The sequence below is a fragment of the Thunnus maccoyii genome, chromosome 1 (genome assembly GCF_910596095.1).
Source record: "Thunnus maccoyii chromosome 1, fThuMac1.1, whole genome shotgun sequence".
Classification (NCBI taxonomy): Eukaryota; Metazoa; Chordata; class Actinopteri; order Scombriformes; family Scombridae; genus Thunnus; species Thunnus maccoyii.
In genome coordinates this window covers 17111878-17131900 of record NC_056533.1, presented here as the reverse complement: position 1 = coordinate 17131900, position 20023 = coordinate 17111878, and the positions used below count along the sequence as shown (strand labels likewise).

The 20023-nt window shown below is 42.0% G+C and overlaps 2 protein-coding genes across 3 annotated transcripts; both read right to left on the bottom strand.

The window, feature by feature from the left end:
* Positions 1 to 844: 844 nt before the first annotated feature.
* acta1b (actin alpha 1, skeletal muscle b) lies at positions 845 to 5113 on the bottom strand. Its single transcript, XM_042408563.1, has 7 exons — positions 5011 to 5113; positions 3917 to 4053; positions 2987 to 3311; positions 2422 to 2583; positions 1818 to 2009; positions 1523 to 1704; positions 845 to 1335 (listed from the first exon to the last, which is right to left on the bottom strand). The coding sequence occupies exons 2-7, from the start codon at positions 4043 to 4045 to the stop codon at positions 1192 to 1194; spliced, it is 1134 nt and encodes a 377-aa protein (XP_042264497.1). The 5' UTR covers positions 4046 to 4053; positions 5011 to 5113; the 3' UTR covers positions 845 to 1191.
* Positions 5114 to 10054: 4941 nt separating this feature from the next.
* On the bottom strand, positions 10055 to 20001 carry abcb10 (ATP-binding cassette, sub-family B (MDR/TAP), member 10). 2 transcript variants are annotated; one of them, XM_042408554.1, is made up of 15 exons: positions 19034 to 20001; positions 17973 to 18179; positions 17663 to 17865; positions 16532 to 16666; positions 16005 to 16151; positions 14968 to 15103; positions 14728 to 14823; positions 14018 to 14227; positions 13810 to 13889; positions 13426 to 13606; positions 13009 to 13052; positions 12781 to 12815; positions 12524 to 12582; positions 12168 to 12400; positions 10055 to 12052 (listed from the first exon to the last, which is right to left on the bottom strand). In XM_042408554.1, the coding sequence occupies exons 1-14, from the start codon at positions 19488 to 19490 to the stop codon at positions 12207 to 12209; spliced, it is 2184 nt and encodes a 727-aa protein (XP_042264488.1). In that variant the 5' UTR covers positions 19491 to 20001; the 3' UTR covers positions 10055 to 12052; positions 12168 to 12206. The 2 variants fall into 2 exon arrangements, with proteins under 2 accessions (XP_042264488.1, XP_042264479.1); XM_042408545.1 differs by having other exon boundaries at positions 10055 to 12400.
* Between the last annotated feature and the right edge of the window lie 22 nt (positions 20002 to 20023).

Below are 20023 nucleotides of genomic sequence, written 5' to 3'. Positions count from 1 at the left end.
AAAAAGCCAATTATGATGTGTTTTAACAAACATGACAGGTCAATAGGTTGTTAGAAATAATGTGGGTGGTGCGCACCCCAGACGCGCCCTTTACGCTCATTTGTGCTTTTAGCTCAGACTCAAACCCACACCCAGACAACCTGGTGAGCTTGTATGCATATAAGGTATGGCTGTGGAGATGCCCAACTGTACACGGGGTCTAGTTTTGTCTAAAGATGGTCTGGGGCCCGGGGGGATGCGCGTCGTGCAGGGCAGGCAGCTCAACAGGACTCAGGGTGGGGTGTCGGGTGTCCCATGCTACTGATCCTCACGATCTAAAAAGCGGAGCTGCTGCTGCTGCCTGGGCACATTCCTGGCAAGTCAGTCTCCGACTGTCTAAGTTTGAAGGCGTCGCCTTTCACCTCCTCTGTCACCCAGCAGCCCCCCGACCAACAGTGGCTGGTGGGACAGTGAGAGACACCCTATCACCTGTCCAACCGGAGCCCTGCCAACAAATATTCTCACTGATTTATGGGGAAGCTGTTTTGTGCGTCATTATGTTGGTGTGTGGTGTGTATAGTAGCTGACAGTGCAGTCAGTAAGCCTCATTCAGGCTTTATTTTATTATTATTTTTGTTCATTTTCCCCAATCTTCCCCAGTTCTTGCTGGGATTCCTAAGTATTGTATTTCAGGTGACCTTGTATTTGCATGGATATAAAGGTAATTTATTATGTTTTGTGTGGCACCTTTTGAATGTTAGGTATCATTCACATTCCAGTATTACCATTGTAATTTTAATTTACGCTTTAGTTTATCAGCTTCTCCCATTATTATCTATTAGAAAAACCAGACCGGGGTCAAAAATACCAAATAATGGACTTTAATAAATTATCAATATGTATATACACTTACATTCACATGTGTTGGGCAACATGTTGTTGTTATTTTTTTTATTAAAGTTTTTTTGGGTGGATGCATGGTTCAGTGGTGGTTTTTCACAGCCTTTCTCCGTGCAAACACAGACAACAAACAGCAATAAAATATGCACATTTTATAAGGATAAAAAATGCATATAAATGTCAACAGCGCAGACAGACAGTCCATTGACAGCAGAGTGTTGCTGTGCCGCAGAGGTTGATCCTCCTCCTCGCTTGATCTCCAGATAGCTGGTGGTGAAAATGATGGAGAAGCTGGAGTAGAAGATGGAGGATTTAGAAGCACTTCCTGTGGACAATGCTGGGGCCGGCCTCGTCGTACTCCTGCTTGGAGATCCACATCTGCTGGAAGGTGGACAGGGAAGCCAGGATGGAGCCACCGATCCAGACGGAGTACTTCCTCTCGGGAGGAGCAATGATCTGGAGGAGGAGGAGTAGGAGGAGGGGGAGAAAGTGGATTAGTAAAGTTCCAGTGCCTGATCATCTTTTTTTTCTTCAATAAATATATGTGCGTAATGACCAATTTGTGCATAAAGTTACATTTGGGTATATATTGTAAGATATTTAGTTCTCATATTTGTGTTTTATGTTTATAAGTTTTGTTTACCTTGATCTTCATGGTGCTGGGGGCCAGAGCAGTGATCTCCTTCTGCATACGGTCAGCAATACCAGGGTACATGGTGGTACCACCGGAGAGCACATTGTTGGCGTACAGATCCTTACGGATGTCAATGTCGCACTTCATGATGCTGTTGTAGGCGGTCTCATGGATACCAGCAGACTCCATACCTGGTCAGGTGAGAGAGACAAGTGTTAAGATGAGGGAGCGTCTCCAGCTTGGCCCAAAGCTCTGTTTTTTAATGCTTTTCACTCTGAGAGAAATAAAAGATAATCTTGCGTACCGATGAAGGAAGGCTGGAAGAGGGTCTCGGGGCAACGGAACCTCTCGTTACCGATGGTGATGACCTGACCGTCGGGAAGCTCGTAGCTCTTCTCCAGGGAGGAGGAGGAGGCAGCGGTGGCCATCTCATTCTCGAAGTCCAGAGCCACATAGCACAGCTTCTCCTTGATGTCGCGCACGATCTCACGCTCGGCTGTGGGGGGACAAGTTGATGAGTTATTATGACTCAGAGTGACAAACAGTAAAACCCCGAAACCCCGCAATTCCCCCAGAAACCATGTGCGTAATGGCAGACGGACTTAGTTATACAGTAATGTCTAATGCTGCAAAAGTTTGTTTTTCTTAAACATATAACTATATCGCTTTCGATGTGCATTTTAATACAATTTAATAATTTTAAAAACGCACACAGGCGGAAATTTCTCACTCAGCCTTTGTGTTTGCACTGGGCTGTCATTAATTGGTATTTTTGCTGTCGTTAATTAGGCTGCTGTCAATTTTGGTTGTGCCCAAACTGAAGATAAATGCGTTATGTCAAGTTATGATAAAAAAATTTCGATTCTCCTTCTATTTCTAGGCGGATGGTTTGCTTCTGAGTTCCTCACCGGTGGTCACGAAGGAGTAGCCACGCTCAGTCAGGATCTTCATCAGGTAGTCGGTCAGATCGCGACCAGCCAGGTCCAGACGCATGATGGCGTGGGGCAGGGCGTAACCCTCATAGACTGGGACGTTGTGGGTCACACCATCACCAGCATCCAGCACAATACCTGAGCAGAGGTAGGAAGAAGAATTTAGTAAAGTCCGACTGGCAACCAGGAGTCCAAAAATATTTCTGTTTTTTGTGTAAAATTGTGGCTAAAGTGGGTGATTGAAAGATCATGTACAAATACACACTGAGTGCATGTATAATAAGCGCCATAAAAATGACATAAATATTCCGAGGAAGGTAGGCAGACTGTGCCTAAAAGTTGTGCGTAAAATTGCCACATCTGGTGAAAAGGCGCATTAATGTCTGTTAACAGTATGTGTTGTGATTGTATTGTAATTTTATCGATTAGCCTTGTTAATTTCACTCTATTCTATGATAAAGGCGTCTGTCTATATGTGTTATGTATGTCAGGGAGGCTGTATGTGTCATGAGGAGCAGCTGTTTGTTGTTGTCAGTCTTACCGGTGGTACGGCCGGAAGCGTACAGGGACAGGACAGCCTGGATGGCCACATACATGGCAGGGACGTTGAAGGTCTCAAACATGATCTGGGTCATCTTCTCTCTGTTGGCCTTGGGGTTCAGGGGAGCCTCAGTGAGCAGGGTGGGGTGCTCCTCGGGGGCAACTCTCAGCTCATTGTAGAAGGTGTGGTGCCAGATCTTCTCCATGTCGTCCCAGTTGGTGATGATACCGTGCTCAATGGGGTACTTCAGAGTCAGGATACCCCTCTTGCTCTGGGCCTCGTCGCCGACGTAGGAGTCCTTCTGACCCATACCGACCATGACACCCTGAAGGGGGAAGAAAGGGGGAGATCATGGAAAGGTTAGACGGGGACTTGAAATAATCCAAAAAGAGGTATGACCTTTCTTCTGGCCAGATTAAAGTCTTTACTGTGTGGAGCAAACGGCATGGTGACCGTGCCATAAATGTGCCAAATAACAGCGTGGGTCACAGAGATAGACAGAGAGCAATTGTGTGACAGTCAATTCATCTGTGGCTAATTTTGTCTCCAACAGGTGAAGGCCACATTGCTGTTTGTAAAAGGAGCCAAAATTACATGGCTCAAGATACATAATGCCACACTGTTATCACCTAATAGTTTGTAATTGCACAAAACAGCTCAATTCTCGCATTAAAATATAAAAATCTTAGCTAAATATCTCTGTCACTCCAGTAGGATACCTCTGCCAAAATAGTGTACAACTGTCTGAAAGAATATCCAATATAATTTTGTAAAACTAGTTTTTAGACCAATTTGTATTTCTCTGTATTTGATAATTAATTGGCTGAGGTGTGATTATTATAATAATTTAAAAAATATTTTCATAAGCTCCAATCAGTGCTTCCAATTAGCCTCTCTTGTTATTGTATGGAGGTGTTCTCCGCTATTTACCTGATGACGAGGGCGGCCGACGATGGAGGGGAACACGGCCCTGGGGGCATCGTCTCCGGCGAAGCCAGCCTTCACCAGGCCGGAACCGTTGTCGCACACCAGAGCGGTAGTCTCATCATCGTCACACATGTTGGCGTCTGGAGCGGAAGAAAGGAGGGGAAGAAAAAGAGTTCAGGTTATTAAATCAAATCCACATTGTGATACATACTGTATGTGAAAGAAATGTTGCCCCTTTTCTCACTTTTTTGTTCCTTGTAAGATCAAGTCTGTGTCCTAATTGCTAAGACTAAAATTTATTGTAACATTTACTGGAGCATGAATATAATCAGGCCAGTGCCTTGCGCGCTAAATGTATCCAAGGCGCACTGACATCAAGCCATTACGCATGACGTATTAGCTTGAATAGAGCTATAAAATCACATTTAAGATGAACAATACGGAACTAAAGTACTGTTTTCCTTCAGAGAGCTATCTGAATTTGGTGAGTCTCGATTAATATCTGTTCTTTATACTATTCTAACTTGGCATAGTAAACCTATGCAAATGTTTAAGGATCTAATTGGTACTGAAATCAGGTAAATCTACAGGCTTTCTATCGCACTATACTTTTTCTCAGGTAAGCTATACTGGTTTTTAATCGGTCTGGATGCGAATTACATCTTACATTATCAATATCTTTTCAGGAATCAGTGTTACACCTATAAAGGTGCTGAATCATACCAATCTAACAGTCACGATACTCCACCTGCTTCGTCTATCAATCAATAATTTCCAGACTTGGAGAAAGTTCAGATGAGAACTTCTCCAGTCTTCTTTAATCTCTTTGACACCAGTCTGTTCTGGCATGAGTCAAATCTCAACTAAAGTTTTTTCTCTTTTCCTTTAGTAGCAGGTCTCTCCTACAGTCTAGCCTCTCCTCCAGTGGAGTTTCCCATGTTGCCTCCAGTAATCTTTGGTCCTAGGCGGCCTGACTTTAGCGGTCCTGGCTGACTTCTGCTCCAGTAGATGCTCCAGTGATGTTCAGATAATGGCCTAGTCTGGTGTCCCAACCTGGATGTGAGGCTTCAGGGGAGGCCGGTCCTAGCGGGTCTTACCTTAGGGAGTGAGTCTGCGGCTCGGAGAGAATAACCCAACCAGTGCTGCTGCTGAACCAGCTACGGTCCTCTGTGCTGCCCGTCCACCTTATATACCCGACCTCCACCATTCACAAACCGTAGCACTGGCCCCCATCCCGGCCCTCTGCCATATTAGGATGCTGACAGGCCGAGGATGAGGAGTGGGTGGGGGGTGCTGCGCGCCTCGCAGAGGGGAGGGGGGAGCTCCATCCATCGGACTTCAGCAGAGGATCAGGAGTGACGCTGCGCGCCCCCGACGAGGAGAGAGAGCGCGCGCCATATATGGAACTGTCGCTTTGACCTCCCATGGAGCCTCGCGGTCCCACCTCGAGGGCCGTATAAGGAGCGCGCAGCCACTGGGGGGTTTCTAGGGGAGACGCCAGTTGCTACCAAGCAGGGTTATAGATTTGCTGCTATAGGCCTCATACAGCCTTAAAATGGGAAAATGCTGCCCTCATCTGAACAGATTTAGGCCACAGTGAGAGCCATGACCTAAACTACTGACTGACAGGTCAACCAGGGAGGCGCAGCAACCATAAAGAGTCAATCAAGAGTTCAATCACATTATAATGATCAATTCAAGATGACACAAAATCACTTCATAAAATCTGAAGGAGAAAAAAATGCATGCAAACCATTAAATATATGTACTTCCAGCTCCAGTCATCATATTTTAGTCATTAGGGTTTCAAGTACAGATTATTTATAATTGATTTAATTATATGCTGTGGCCTGAGTGACCCTGTGTTGCATAAAGTTACATAAAATAAACTGGAGGGCAGCAAACCTTCTCACTGTGGATCATAAATCTGTATACTAAAGATTGATAGACTTATAAATGCAAATATAGATTTTAAATGCATTTTTCACCATCTTCAAGTACAACATGTTATAATAAAAAAAAATCTATATCATCAAGATTATTGGTGCATATATGAAAGATAAACCCAGGTAGATGGGAATGTCTTTTTCTATATTAAACGAGTGCAAACTGGGAATCATTTTTATCAATTTCACGGCATACATTTTGAAATATGTACAATGACAATTTTGTTCAAAATCTACTGTTTTGTACTCAAAATCCACCACATGGCCTGATATGCAGACAGATCTGCCCAAGCCTCATTGAATAAATAAGGAAAGACCACTGAAACAGCCAACACCTGAAACCTTATCTGCAGGGGCTACTCTGCTCTGTCACTGGAGCAGTTGGATTAATAATAACTCCAATGGAGGAGGGGAGCTGGTGCCTGTGTGCATGCAGGAGAGAGAAATGGAGAAAGAAATAGTGTGTGTGTACATGCATACATGTATGTTATAGCATGTGTTGTGGCATGAGAGGCCTCAAGGAGTGGAAGAGGAGGCGCAAAAGGAGGTTAAAATAAACCCAAAGGATGTGATTGATGGCAGAGGAACAGAGGGAAGTGTAGAGAAAAAGACAGAGATTTAAAACAGGCTAAGATTTGATAAGTTAAAAGAACACAGAGGAGACACAAACCACCCATGAGAACTGGCAGCCAGTGACTCCTGAGGATCCCTTGACAAAAGCAACAGATTTACAAAGACATAAAGTAGAAAATAAGAAAAAAATCAATTAGCATGTGGAACATTATGAAGCATGTACATCATAACATGTTGGTCACCACCTTTAGGTCCCAAATAGCTTGTTAGATGTCCTACAAATAATGAATAAAACTTGGTACAAATACCATGTTAAGCCTTCATATTATATTCTTAAAGCTGGATTCATGTGGGGGTGGAGAGATATGGTAACATATAGCGTTTCATGACCTGGGTTCTCATTATAGCAGCAACAGAAATCTTCAGTATGGATTGCAGGTGGTGGGGGGTTTGACATACTCACTGCCTGGGTAAACACCAATTAATAGAAAGGGACAACTGGGAGAGAAAAGTGATGTTAGGGCTCATAATCGGATCAGCTACTCAAACAGAAATGTTCAGCTGCATTGGTTGAATCTAGACATTTATAGAAAATATTCTTTATGCACTGAGTTGAGATACAATTTCAGTCCCACATTGTTCATTAATATTCCAAGAAAAATGAGGTAAGAAGAGGGAGGGAGGAAAATCTTCAAAGACCTAGAAGGAGCATGAGTGAAAACGGGGGAGGGCTTCATGCAGGGTGTGCATGAAGAGGTGTGTTGTGGGAGGGGGCAAAGGGGTGAGGGGGCAGCAGAGCAAGGTTGAGCTACTTTTATGCACTTGTTGTGAGCCATTTTGGATCAGAGGGCCTGTGAAACGCCTAAAATGTAAATGGGCTGGCAGTTGTTGGGGGGAGAGAGAGAGAGAGAGGGGAGGGAGGGGAGGAGGAGGTGAGGGGAGGTCAGAGGGGCCGAGGGGGAGGAGAGTCGGGAGGAGGAGGAGGAGGGGAAGGGGGAGGAGAGAGAGAGGGAGGTGAAAGGGCGTGTGTAGCAGGTGGCAGGAAAAATATGCTTGTCAGAAGCAGCTGAGGGAAAGGCAGAGACTTTGGACGAGGAGAGAATCTTCTAATGTTTTATAGGATAATTGTTGCAGTGAAGATGAGTCACACGTGATCATTTTAGCCAGTAAATTCACAGAGAGAGGTGGATTTTTAATTTTTTTTTTTTTGTACGTTGTTGTAAGGCACAGACGGCTGTTTACCTTGATGCCTTTTCAGTTAAATTTCTTTTAGCCAGAACTCTCCTGAGAGCACAGTGGGTGAGAGAGTGTCAGGAATAGTGTAAGAATAGCACAAGCCTCGATGGAACCAGTCCTACCTTTTTAAGTGCGTCAGTGTGCAGTAGACTGGTTTTTTAAAGAGCGAACAGACAGGACGCCTTGTTGCAGATTTTAATGTTTTCTATCTTAGTTGTTGCAGTGAAGAATGACTGAGGATATTGTAAATGAGCAGGTAAAAGTGTGCAACAAGTAGCACAAATTCTGTACTCAGCTCTTATTTAATGGATCTCTGATGTTTCAGCACAGATCAGAAGAAGTTCCTGACTGAGTCTGCACCACTTTCTAATGAAGACAAGCATCACACAGAGGACGGAAATGTGTGACACTCTCTTGGTTAGACTTGTCCATATGCTAAAGAAAAATGATATTTTCTTTTGATTTGTAGTGGAAGGTCTTTCTTTTGAGAGTGTTGTCACACTCAAAGGTGGGAGCGTGAACCCTGATGAGCAAGTATGTTTTACATACAAATCATAGATGAAACCTGCTGATGTGCATCTTTTCCCGTGTAGTGGTGGGTTGTTGTTTCATTTATTCTTCTGTTTAATGTTGCTAGAAGCTTTCTGAGCTCCTCTGCATGGTTTCCAGCCATGATGGTGAGGCATGATTGAACTGAACCAAAATGCAGGTTGAACTTAATGCATTTTGGGCCAAGCTACTAATTGCACATCTTAGGTCCCCATTTAATGAGCAAACAAACACTTATTTGTTTAATGTTTTCAAGTAATAAACCAAAATGTCCTGTAATATTGTAGTGAAAAAGGTCAGAGCCTCATCTCCAGTAGTTCCTCAAATAGCACCGGGTGGATACAGACGAGTGAGGGGAGCTGTAGCACATGGAGTTGGAATTGGAAACCCACGCAGGGCCGAGCACCACTTGATCAGCTCCATGAGCCAGCTGCTAGCTTAATGATCACAAACAGGGACCAAATACTCCACAGAAACCGTATTATTCATAAAATATTTCCAATTGTTCTAACTGTATTTTACAGTACGGCCTCGCCTCTTGTGCTTTTGTCTGACTTAATTTTTGTCTCACACCAAATATAAAGCTGAATATTCTTTCAAATATCTGAACTGGTAGATTTAAACTTGATCAAGCTCGATAGTCTTAAACCTGTGACACAAGCACCCCCAAGAGAGGATAAATCAATATCATTTTCATTTGTCTGTGTGCCAGCAGAGGGGACAGTGAGCGGAGTCCTCTGATGCTGCCAGTTTAGCTTCTGGCACGAGCAGCTCACCACACTGTCAACATTCAACACAACCTCCCAACAGCTGAGTACACATTACTCACATCATTACCATGAGGTTTTATTTTAGTGGGATGGACTGAATGTACATTGATCCCACCAACCTGCAGCGACTGCTCTGAGTATGAAGCAACAGCACCACCTACTGACAGCCTTGAGTCGCTGCAGGGACACACAGGGTTACTTATGAGAAAGTTAAGAAGGAAAAACTGCGTAACAGCAAATGTAAAAGTGTTAAAGTGAATTATAAATGTGATCTAGATTAGAAAAATGAATGTTTAATTGCATCTGAAACATCAAAACCATCTTCAGACAAATAAAACCTATTAATATTTCACTTTATTCTTTTACATAGAAGTACCATAATTTAAACACACAATGGTTAAAAATCTATCATACATCATTTAGGTTTTATATATTATTTAGGACTCATGACATACACTTTTTAAACAAAATAAGTCCCCAACAGTCTGACACAGATTCATCATCATCTGACGAGCTTTCACACACCTTCAGCATTAACTTTAGTCCGGAGTGAGAGGCGACATGAGGTGAGGGGGCACATTTCATCTTTATAGAAACATTTTTATGGACTTTGGTCATTTTACCAAAACACAAAATGTTTGGACGCGTCCTTGTTCATCATGTTGCTCATTTTAAGTAAAATTTGAAATGCAACATGTTGTAAGGACATAAAAATCTGTTGTGATTCAAGTAAAAACTAGTTGCCTTTTAGGTGAAATAACAAGAAATACAGAAAAACTCTCCATAATAAATCATCTTGTAAGTAATATATTAACTGATAAAAAGCACAGAGGTCGAATTCTGCTGACATACAGTCTATAAACTGTACTAAATAAATATATATCACCAGAAATGATGACTATTGTACACAGACAACATTATGAGACTATTGCATTGGCCAATTACTGATTATTGTTGTTGTATTCATTAATTCTGACACCATCCATTGTTCAAATACCATCAACACTGATCCATTTCTGTTTTTGGAGTTTTCTATGTATCACTGCCTTCAAATAGTTGATGAAAACTGACATTCATGATGATTCAAGTTTATAATCCTTGTCAAAAATAAAACAAATAAATGTTGCCCTTAGCACAGACCTTCAGAGAAATGTAGACAAGTTTGCAGTTTGATCTTTTTAGTCACATGTTGAAGAAAATAAATGTTATGTGAAAAAGATTGTTGATTATATGATGTTATATTTCTGCAATTATTAGAGTTAACTGATGTACCTTCAACATGCCATCTAACCTCTGGTTTAGAAATCTGTGTGTCAGAAACAAACTATTGTGACAGATTCAAATAATATGTTGTCATTTCTAAGTGCCCTTGTGTGTAACATGCTGTACATAATTACTTTTTGTTGCTTAGAGATTCTCATCAGACATCTGCAAAGGTTAAAGATAAATGACTAGACAAACTTCACACAACCGCAGTTACATTTTCCTCTTTTTGTTCTTCATTAGCCTGTTGAATTCATGCAAAAGTGCATCAAAAAAGCCAGAAAGTCCTTAAAATGATCTTTTAAATGCAGCAACTAAAAACTGAGCTACTTTCTACAAATGTCAGCCTCAAAAACCAAAAAAAATTGTACTTAAATTCTTTTATTTTTTTTGGTTATTAGAAAAAAAACTCAGCATCAACATGTGGCTAAATTTCCTAGCTGCAGTGCCAGAAACAACCCAATATTTAGGAGCTGTGGGAAATTCAGACTAAGGGCATTTACATGATTGACTAAACAAGGAAAAAAGTCCTCCTGTCTACACTCCTCCTGAGTGATGAAGTGGGCATTTACAAACTAAATATTTACCGAGTAGAATCTTGACTTCTTAGTCGAGCTCTTGAAGCCAGTTATAATGTTTATCTGGCTTAACAGCACTGTGGCTAACAAGTACGAGGCTTCAGAGCTGTTTATGTGAAACTGAATGCTGGCTAGGTACACATCCTGTAAACACCAGCATGGAGGTGCAGTTATGTCACAGACTGTCAGACTCAGTGTTAAAAACTATGTAGTACACAGTTGACTAAGATTACATTCAGATTTATGCTGGTCAATTTTATGGAGAGAAGAGAAAACTATGAAGGAACTTTTGATTTTGGACAAGAGGGGTGAACATGACATGCAGACAGGCTGCACATTTGACAAACTTTGATGACATCTCTTCCGTACCCTCCTCCTCCTCCACCTCCTCTTCCAGGAAAGAAGCTGCTTACGGAGCCTCAATCAACTTTCCTAAGTGACTGTTCACATTTTCACCAGAGTATGAGATGGTAAACTTGTAGTTCCAGGCAAGAAAAACTGAAGAGAGACTAAATGAGTCTAAATGTATTAGCAAACCAATCCCAACATAAATATGATTCACTAAGACCAAGACCTTTGTAAAAAAGAATGATTTTTTTTTACGTGTGTAGCACCTCAGCAGTCAGAATAGTGTTCAGCTCATGGTATAAACACCATGTTTAGTTGCTTCAATTGGCCTGTTTAAACCTTAAATGACTGTAAAAGGCTCTGTGTGTGAGCTTCAAGTAAAAACAAAATCACTAATACATAGACAGAAGTAGAAATACATACACAAATACATACTTAGCAGTGCTTTACGTGCCACATCAGACTGTTTTTGGTTTAGTTAGTGGAGAATGAAAGAGAGATTTGTCATTTGCACCAGACTCATACTGTTACATTTACACATTTACATGATTTGGGATTTTCCACAAAACCGTGGCAGCGACTTGAGTCATATGTCGGCCATGTGCTTCCAGTGTGACGAGCGTCCGTTTTACTTTCAGCCTCTTATTCTGTCTTCCTCCCTCAGTGTAGAGTTTTTAGAGATTTTTCAAAACGAAGCATCTCTAGTAACTAGCTAATGCATGTTTCAGTTCTTAGGTCTTCACTGTGGATTTCTGTTTGTCCTCTCAAAATAGCTCTTTATGTTATTCTACTCAGTCGTGTCAGTAGTGAAAGGACACTTGCAGCGTTTAAGAAAATCCCATCTCCTCTCTCTCCAGTGCTTCTGCTTTTATCCATCTGTAATTCCAGGGAAAAAAAAAAAAACTTTTGTTCCTTCATCCTCACCCCTGCTGTCTCTCAGCACGGGGGACATTTCAACCCCTTCTGGTGAAAAGCTCACAATTAATCTCACCTCTTATTCACTCTCTCGTTTTCATCCACTTGTCTCCTCTCAGCGCAGGGCTTGTTTCTGTTCCTCCTGCAGAAAAGCCTGTTTCTCCATCAGTTTCCTGAACAGTCCTTGTCTGTTGCCTAGCAGCTCTGTGTGCTGGCCACACTCAGCTATACGGTGCTGGTCCAGCACGGCGACAGCGTTCGCGTTCTGGATGGTGGAAAGACGGTGAGCGATGATCATGACTGTCCTCCCTGATGATTGGATGAGAAGGGCAGGAAACAATAAGAGGAGGGAAGAAAAAGCGGTATTTAATTTTAGCTCTATTATATTTGAGTGAGTGTAATGTGAAAGGGAGAGAAAGAAAAGAGAATTACCTTCCATCAGACGCTCCAAAGCCTCCTGGACCAGAAACTCATTCTCTGCATCCAACGCGCTGAAGAAAGGTTTTTTAGGATTTTCATTCACAAAATACTCAAAAATGCATCTCTAACAAACACAATGGAAAACAGTTTCTGAATGCATCATCATAATTTTCAGACTCATTTACATGGATACAGATAGTAAAAGTATTTTTATATTACCTGATTTTATGACAGTTCTTTATAAACAATCGTGTCTTTGTGTCTCTCACCTTGTAGCCTCGTCTAAAAGCAGGATCTTAGGATTCTGAGGACACAGAGCACAAACAGTGTGTTTAAGTAAACAGAATGATTAGACGCTAATGGTGACAGACAATGATAAATGACAGGAACATCCAGTTTTGGATCCAGGTTAATGAATGACAAATGTTGCCTGCAGATGACAGGTTGTGCTTTCTCTGAATGTTGATCAGAAGTAAAACAAATGATGCTGTACTTACCCTGAGCAGAGCTCTGGCTATGGCTATCCTCTGCTTCTGACCCCCTGAGAAACACACACACAGGTTAACCATGTATGCACAAAAACACTATGTCTAAATATCTAAAAATGTGTCTACTGTAATATACGGAACCAGGTAGTTAATAGAAAGGTTTTAAAGATAATTAAAAATTATTCTACTAAGTGACACACACAAAAAGAATAAACACACACTAAATACTTATGAAAAAGTGTAAAAGAGGATTACTACTAAGAAAATCTTTTGAAGTCATAGTTATATATAATTACAACCATGTGAGAGTGATTACCAGATGAAAATCTGTATTATGAAAAATATCTGTATTGTCAACCCTACTAAAACTCAAGGAAAGCCGACTGTTGGAGGTGCAGGGTTCCTTCATGTGTTTCTTTCCCTCACCTGACAACAGCACTCCTTTCTCTCCCACCACAGTGTCGAAGCCCTTGGGAAAAGCCTGGATGAAATCGTAGGCGTTGGCCACTCTGGCTGCTCTGTAGATGTCCTCTGTGGTCACAGCATCTTGGTCCACTGCACCGTACGCTATGTTGTCTCTAATAGAGCAAGAGAACAGCACCGGCTCCTGGGAGAGAAGTGGGAGGAGGAGAGGTACCATGTGAGAAGGACTGACATAATCTTATGGTTCTCAACATATTACACTTTGAAATTGCATAAACTGAAATACAAACTGTCCGAATGTAAATTCAAAACTTTCCTCTTAATACTGAATCCCATAAATACTATAACAATAAAACTGTAGGAAATGCTTGTAAACGCTTTTCTTACCTGGCTGACAGTCCCGATGTGCCTTCTGAGCCAATAGGGATTTAGATCCCTGATGTCATGGCCATCTATAGTGATGACACCTGCAGAAGAGAGATTATTCACAGAGATAAAACCACCACTTGACATGGTCTCATACTTTTTAATAACAGATTTTTGTTGATGTAAATGGGGTGAGGGAGGAGACAAAAGGAGACAAGTCTGCTCTCACCAGCATCTGAGTCATACAGCCTGAGCAGCAGTGACACCAGAGTTGATTTTCCAGACCCACTGGGTCCCACAATAGCCATAATGGTGCCAGCCGGGACCAGCAAACTGAGATTCTGGAAGATTGGAGCCTCCTTACGGGTCGGGTAGGCAAAGGAGACATCGCAAAACTCCAACCGGCCCTTCAGCTCGTCTAGAGGAAGAACTAGGCCCTCTTTGGAGGAAGAGAATGGTTATTTAGATTAACTTGACAAACTCTTGATTGATTTAATACAGTAATAAAATATGAGGAGAAATTAAGTAAATAGAGATAGAATAGAGAGGTAAATGAGGCAAAAATAAAATGTGAACTGTACATAATGGTTATTATATGCGTAGACAAATATAGGCACAAATTCAAGGCAAAACATGTTTGATACTTTCAACTTACCTCCATGTTTTGCAATAATAATACAATACTGACAGTGAATATACTGTACATCTAGTTATAAACGTTAAAACTATAGATGTGAAATGCCCCACCATATACTTTATACAATTATGAAATATTAATATTCAAAATATTATTGTTTTCTAAACACAGATGTTAATAATGGGTTTATGGGACAGAAGTGAGCATGCACGAGTGTAGTGAGATAAAACTCTCCTGCCTCTGTGTGTGTGTGTGTGTGTGTGTGTGTGTGTGTGTGTGTGTGTGTGTGTGTGAATACTGACCATTTAGTGGAAACTCAGGCTTTCTGTCCATCAGCTCCCACAGTCGGGCTCCTGCTCCAAAACCCTTCATCAACTCCGAGTAGAACGAACTCAGACCTGCACATCACACAGAAGAAGCTATTAGCCACCACATGACCAGTACACACAACTCAGACAACAGTATAGATAAGGAAGTTCATATAAATAATAAAGTGTGAATAAATCTACGTGTGTGTGATTGTGTATGTGTGTGTGTGTTACCTGCAATACTGATTCCCACCCAGAAGGTGTACATGAGGAAAGATGAGAGCTCCCCCACAGTCATGTGCTGGCTGGCCATCAGCAGGCCTCCTTTGTAGAGCACCGACAGGATCATGATGTTACCACTGAGACCAGTCTGAAACACACACACACACTTATTTGTTTATCATAACATCTGGCGTTATTGCTACTCTGTGACTGATTGATTAAACTGATTAAACTGATTACAGCCCATATGGGCACCAGCTGGATAGGGTAACTGGACACGTCTTGCCACCAGTATCATTTGATATCAGTGTGTGTTACAAAATAAAATTCACCGAGCATGAAAAGAGACAAATTGGAATATTATTCACCTGAAACATTGACAAACAATATGTGTGAAATAAAGAAACACACAGATTACACACACTGACACCACCAGTGCAATTTTGACGGCAGAAAGAGAAAAAAATATTTTCAACAATAATCAGATGAGAACTACATACTGATTTGCCAGTTTATTAGATACAGTTAGCTAAATTGAATCCAATTTAATATCCCTACAATGACTGATTATCTTATCTTCCAGCTTATGGTTTTTGCTGACACTGTGTTGGATAGATGTTGATTAAATTTTATGGTCATTTTGGAGGCTGCAGTTTCCAGTGCTGATGAACTGTACTGCATTTTACTGAAACGTTTTTAATAGTTTGTTCACAACGATTGATATAATTAATTAAAGCCCGATGTTATCTTATCTTAGCAACAAATTCACATATGAAAAAGGCACACAGATGTCAGACTAAGTGCACAAGACTGATTTCCAAGGAGATTGGATAACACTTTTTAATGGTGAAACATCCGTCATATACAGACGTGGCAAAAGAAGAAGCGTTTGTGCAACTGGTCATTTGCTAACAGTGGATTTGGTTTGCATCAGTGACAGGACACACACACACACACACACACACACACACACACACACACACACACACACACACACACACACACACACACACACACACACACACACACACACACACACACACACTTACCACTCCAAAGAAGCCAGCTCGTAGTACAGCCTCCTTCCTGGCCAGGCTGAGGACCTGATCTGCTTTCTGTGTGTACGAGTTGACCTCTGACAGCTCTTTACCAAAAGCCCTCACTGTCCGCAGGTTGCTGATGCGCTCCTCTGCCAACTGTACACACATACACACATACACACAGTGTGATTAAGATACTGGAGCCAGTGCAGCAGTTTAATCAGATAAACAAGAGATGCCACTAATATGAACTGCTGTTTTCAGCGTAAAGCTAAATCATCTAAAGGCAACATTATTAATAAAATGAGTTTATGGACACAACTACTTTGCAATGCTATTTTGTCACAGCTTCCTTGTTTTTACCACATCCTCAAACATCAACTTATTAATCCCTGCTGTTGAGCAACTACCAACAAAAATCTGATCATAAAACAAAAAATTATCACCATAGTGTTCAAAGTCCTGCCCATATTTCCTATACAACCCACCCCCTCACTTCTCAGCTCTTTACTCCCGTGTGTTTCTGTGCACTGTACCTGTGTGGCTTGTGCGAGAGCATCCTGAGTGCGTTTGGAGATGGAGCGAAGGTATCTGCCGTAGACCACAGCAAGAACGGCCACAGGAGGCACAATTAGCAACACAAAGCTTGCTAGAGTCGGGGAGACGTAGAACTAGAGGAGGAGAGAGAGAAGAAAAAGTAGAAGACTTAATGGAAAAAAAGAAATGGGAGAAAAAAAAGCTGGGGAACAGAGGAGGAAGACAGAAAAAAAAACTGTAATTCACACCAAATGGCTTTAACAAGAAATTACAGGAATTATTTCCATTCATTTCCTTGAACCTTCATTACACCAGGAAACCATTAAACTTCCTTGTAAGGAAAATGAAAAGTCTGTGGTGAGCATGCAGGCGCCAAATATGGAACTAGAAAAATTCCTGTTTTGTAGAGGAAGACAAAGTTACCATCAGTTACCAGACCTGTTGGTCAACAACAAACACACACACGCAATGCTTAGTGCCTCAAATTAACCACAGAGTGTGGTTAGGGTGTGGTGTTTTTTCTACTGAATCTATTCATTTCCTTGTATTGATAAGTGTTTTTGTAAACCTGTTTCCCAACAGTCCTACAGTCCAGTCTACAAAGTGTTAAGTTCAGGGAAACCCTCAGCTCACATACTGACAACACAATAGGGACAGACACAAACAAAAGTTGTCAAGAAAATAACAACTACTTCCTTATTACATCCTATCCTTATTCCTTATTGCACAACACTACAAACACATTTTACTCTGTTATCAACTGACTGCCGTAAGTGACCAATACATCATTTGTATAAACAATTGGGACATTTATGACTGCAAGCATGTGACATTTTAGGTTAAGACCACATTTTGCATGCCTCCTTATCCATAAAAGTAAGACTGATATCAGTTTATTTTGGCTATCATCAAAATAGTCGACACATTCTTGAAGATATAATGATTTCACAGGCTAATAGAACATTTAGTGCATCCTTAATTCATAATAATTATCTTGAAGTTCAAAATATTCCATTTTCATCAGTAGTTTGATATTCTAACCTTCATTTCAAGTTATAAATCCATCCCACAGGATTCTTGTTGATTTCTCTCTCAATCCTGCCCTGACAAATCACAGCCGACGTACTCACCATCATGCTGACGCCAGCAGCTGCCTGGGCGACAGCTCTCAGACCGTCTGACAGGTTGTCTGTGACTGAGCGGCCCACCACGGTTGTATCAGCAGAGAGCCGGTTGATAAGCTCACCGGTCCTGTTCTTGTCAAAAAATGCCACTTCCTGTCTGAGGATGGAGGAGAAGACGGAGGTACGGAGATTACGAACAATCTGTTGGCCTGAAGGGAGACGACAAGAGGCATTAGTCGAATGTCTTTTGTTGCTTTTTTTGGTGACTGTGTGTCTTAATGTGCTCCTGTAGAGTTAATCTCCCTCCTGGTCTCACCTGAGGCTTGCATGAGGTAGACTCTGGCAGCGTTGGCTGCCCCGCCGCACAGGAACACTCCTGTCAGCATGATACACAGCGATGTGAGGGAGGCTGTCATGGTCTCTGTGTCTGCTCCAGTGGTGTAAATGGTGTCAATTACTCTACCCAGGAAAAATGGAGCTGACATGGTTACTGCACTGGAGACAGTTAGGAAGCCTAGAGCAGCTGAGGTGGAGGAAGGAACAGATAAGACAGAGAAAGATATCGATCAAAACAAGGATAAAATGACTGTGGGAAAAACGCACCAGCACTGGCATTTATAAAAGGAAGTCTTTACTTCAAATAAGGAAAATGTGTATCAGCAAAGTCCAATTACTTTTGTATTAAGTACATTAACAGGGCTCTCCAAAAGAACATCAGAAAAAGCTGACAGAAGCAGGGCAGCTTTTACCTCTTGCTTTTTTAGAAGAAGAAAAAAAAACATCCACCTGCCAGATAGAAAGGTGAGGGAGCTGAGGGGAGGCCTGAGAAATGTCAAGACTACATCCTCCAGTCTACATTTCTCTTAAATTAATAATTTTCATTTTATACTTTCTCTGACTTTGAAAGAAAAGCGTGAACAAAACTTGCTCAAAAAACAGGAAACAACCCCTACTGTAACAAGCAGAAAAAGATCTAGCTACTAAATCAAAATCATACCTCTGTGAGGTAATGGGAAATGATGCTGCAGAAAGGTAGTCATGTGTATATCCTCTCCTATATTTAGGCGAGGTGTAAGATAGATAACAGAGCCATGGAAGGAAAAAATGCAGAGTATCCTCATACTGAATTAAAGTTCCCAAAATGTTTATTGGTCTAAAAAAAAGTAAACTTTACTACTTAGTGTGCAGATACTCTCCATTTTTTCTTTTACTGGGAAATTATGCTTGAAATGGTGAGGTGAAAGTAAGTGTTTTACCAGTAATGTGAAAGCTTTTAACATTTTGACAGCTCTCTTTCTGTTACAAGGAAAGACTGAGTTTTTTATTTGAGTGTGGTGATGTAAGGGGACAGGTAAGCATCTTGGTACACGGGTTTACCTGCCAGTCTCAATCTCTCAGGGTGAGCAAGCCGCAATATCCTCTTAACATCTTCCAGGGGGACGGTGGTCGGTGTGCGGTCTCTGTCTGGCTGGGTCTTCACTGATCCGGATGGAGTGGGTGAGGAGGCTGCAGAGGAGCTTGCAAAGGCAACAGATGTGTGTGAGACTGTCCGTGCTCTGTCTGCTGGGTTGGAGGTGTGTGAGCAGCAGAGTAAAGAGAGACCTCTGAGAGGGCTGTAGCAGGGCAGGACCGACATGAAGGGCCCCGGTGAGGAGAGGCGGAAGGCGGGTGTCGGAGGAGCTGAGCACCTGGCTCCGGTCGGCTGTCTCTTCCTCCGGAGGGCAGCAGAGAGGGTCCGGCGGTACTCCAGCCATAACACTCCGGACTGTGGAGGCTTGAGTTTGGATAAATCCCCTCCGTGTGTGCCCCGTGACATGCGAATTAAAAGCCTCATTGTCTGAGATACTAACTAAAGTTGACAAAAATTAAAAAAACGATTTGCCCGAGTGATCCGGTTCAGTAATTTTCAAGTGTCGAAGTGTTTCTTCTTAAGAAAGTCCACTCGGAGAAACATTTTAGTCCCCCAGCTGTTTGGGTAAACGCACCGTAAACATAGCAGAGCCGCTGTAGAGCTTGTTGTCACTACATTGTCGAGTTTTGACCGTTATTATCCGTTTTATCTGCGCGTGACAGCCGCCTTCACCCAGTTTATCTCTTATCACCGAGCAGCTAACAACACCCTGCCTGTCACTGTCATCTGTCGCTCAGTATCAGGCTGGCAGGCGGCTGGAGTGGAGTCACAAAGCTGCCGAAGACCGACTTACCCCCAAATCACTCTCAGAAGTAAACCAAACACGCCCCCAAAGAAAGAGGTTAAAAGAGGAAAGGTGACCCTGATTCGCATAACGTACACACGACCGCTCCTGTCCAACGGGGAAATTCAATGGCTGATATTAGCAAACTTCCAAAGGCGTAACCAAGCAAACC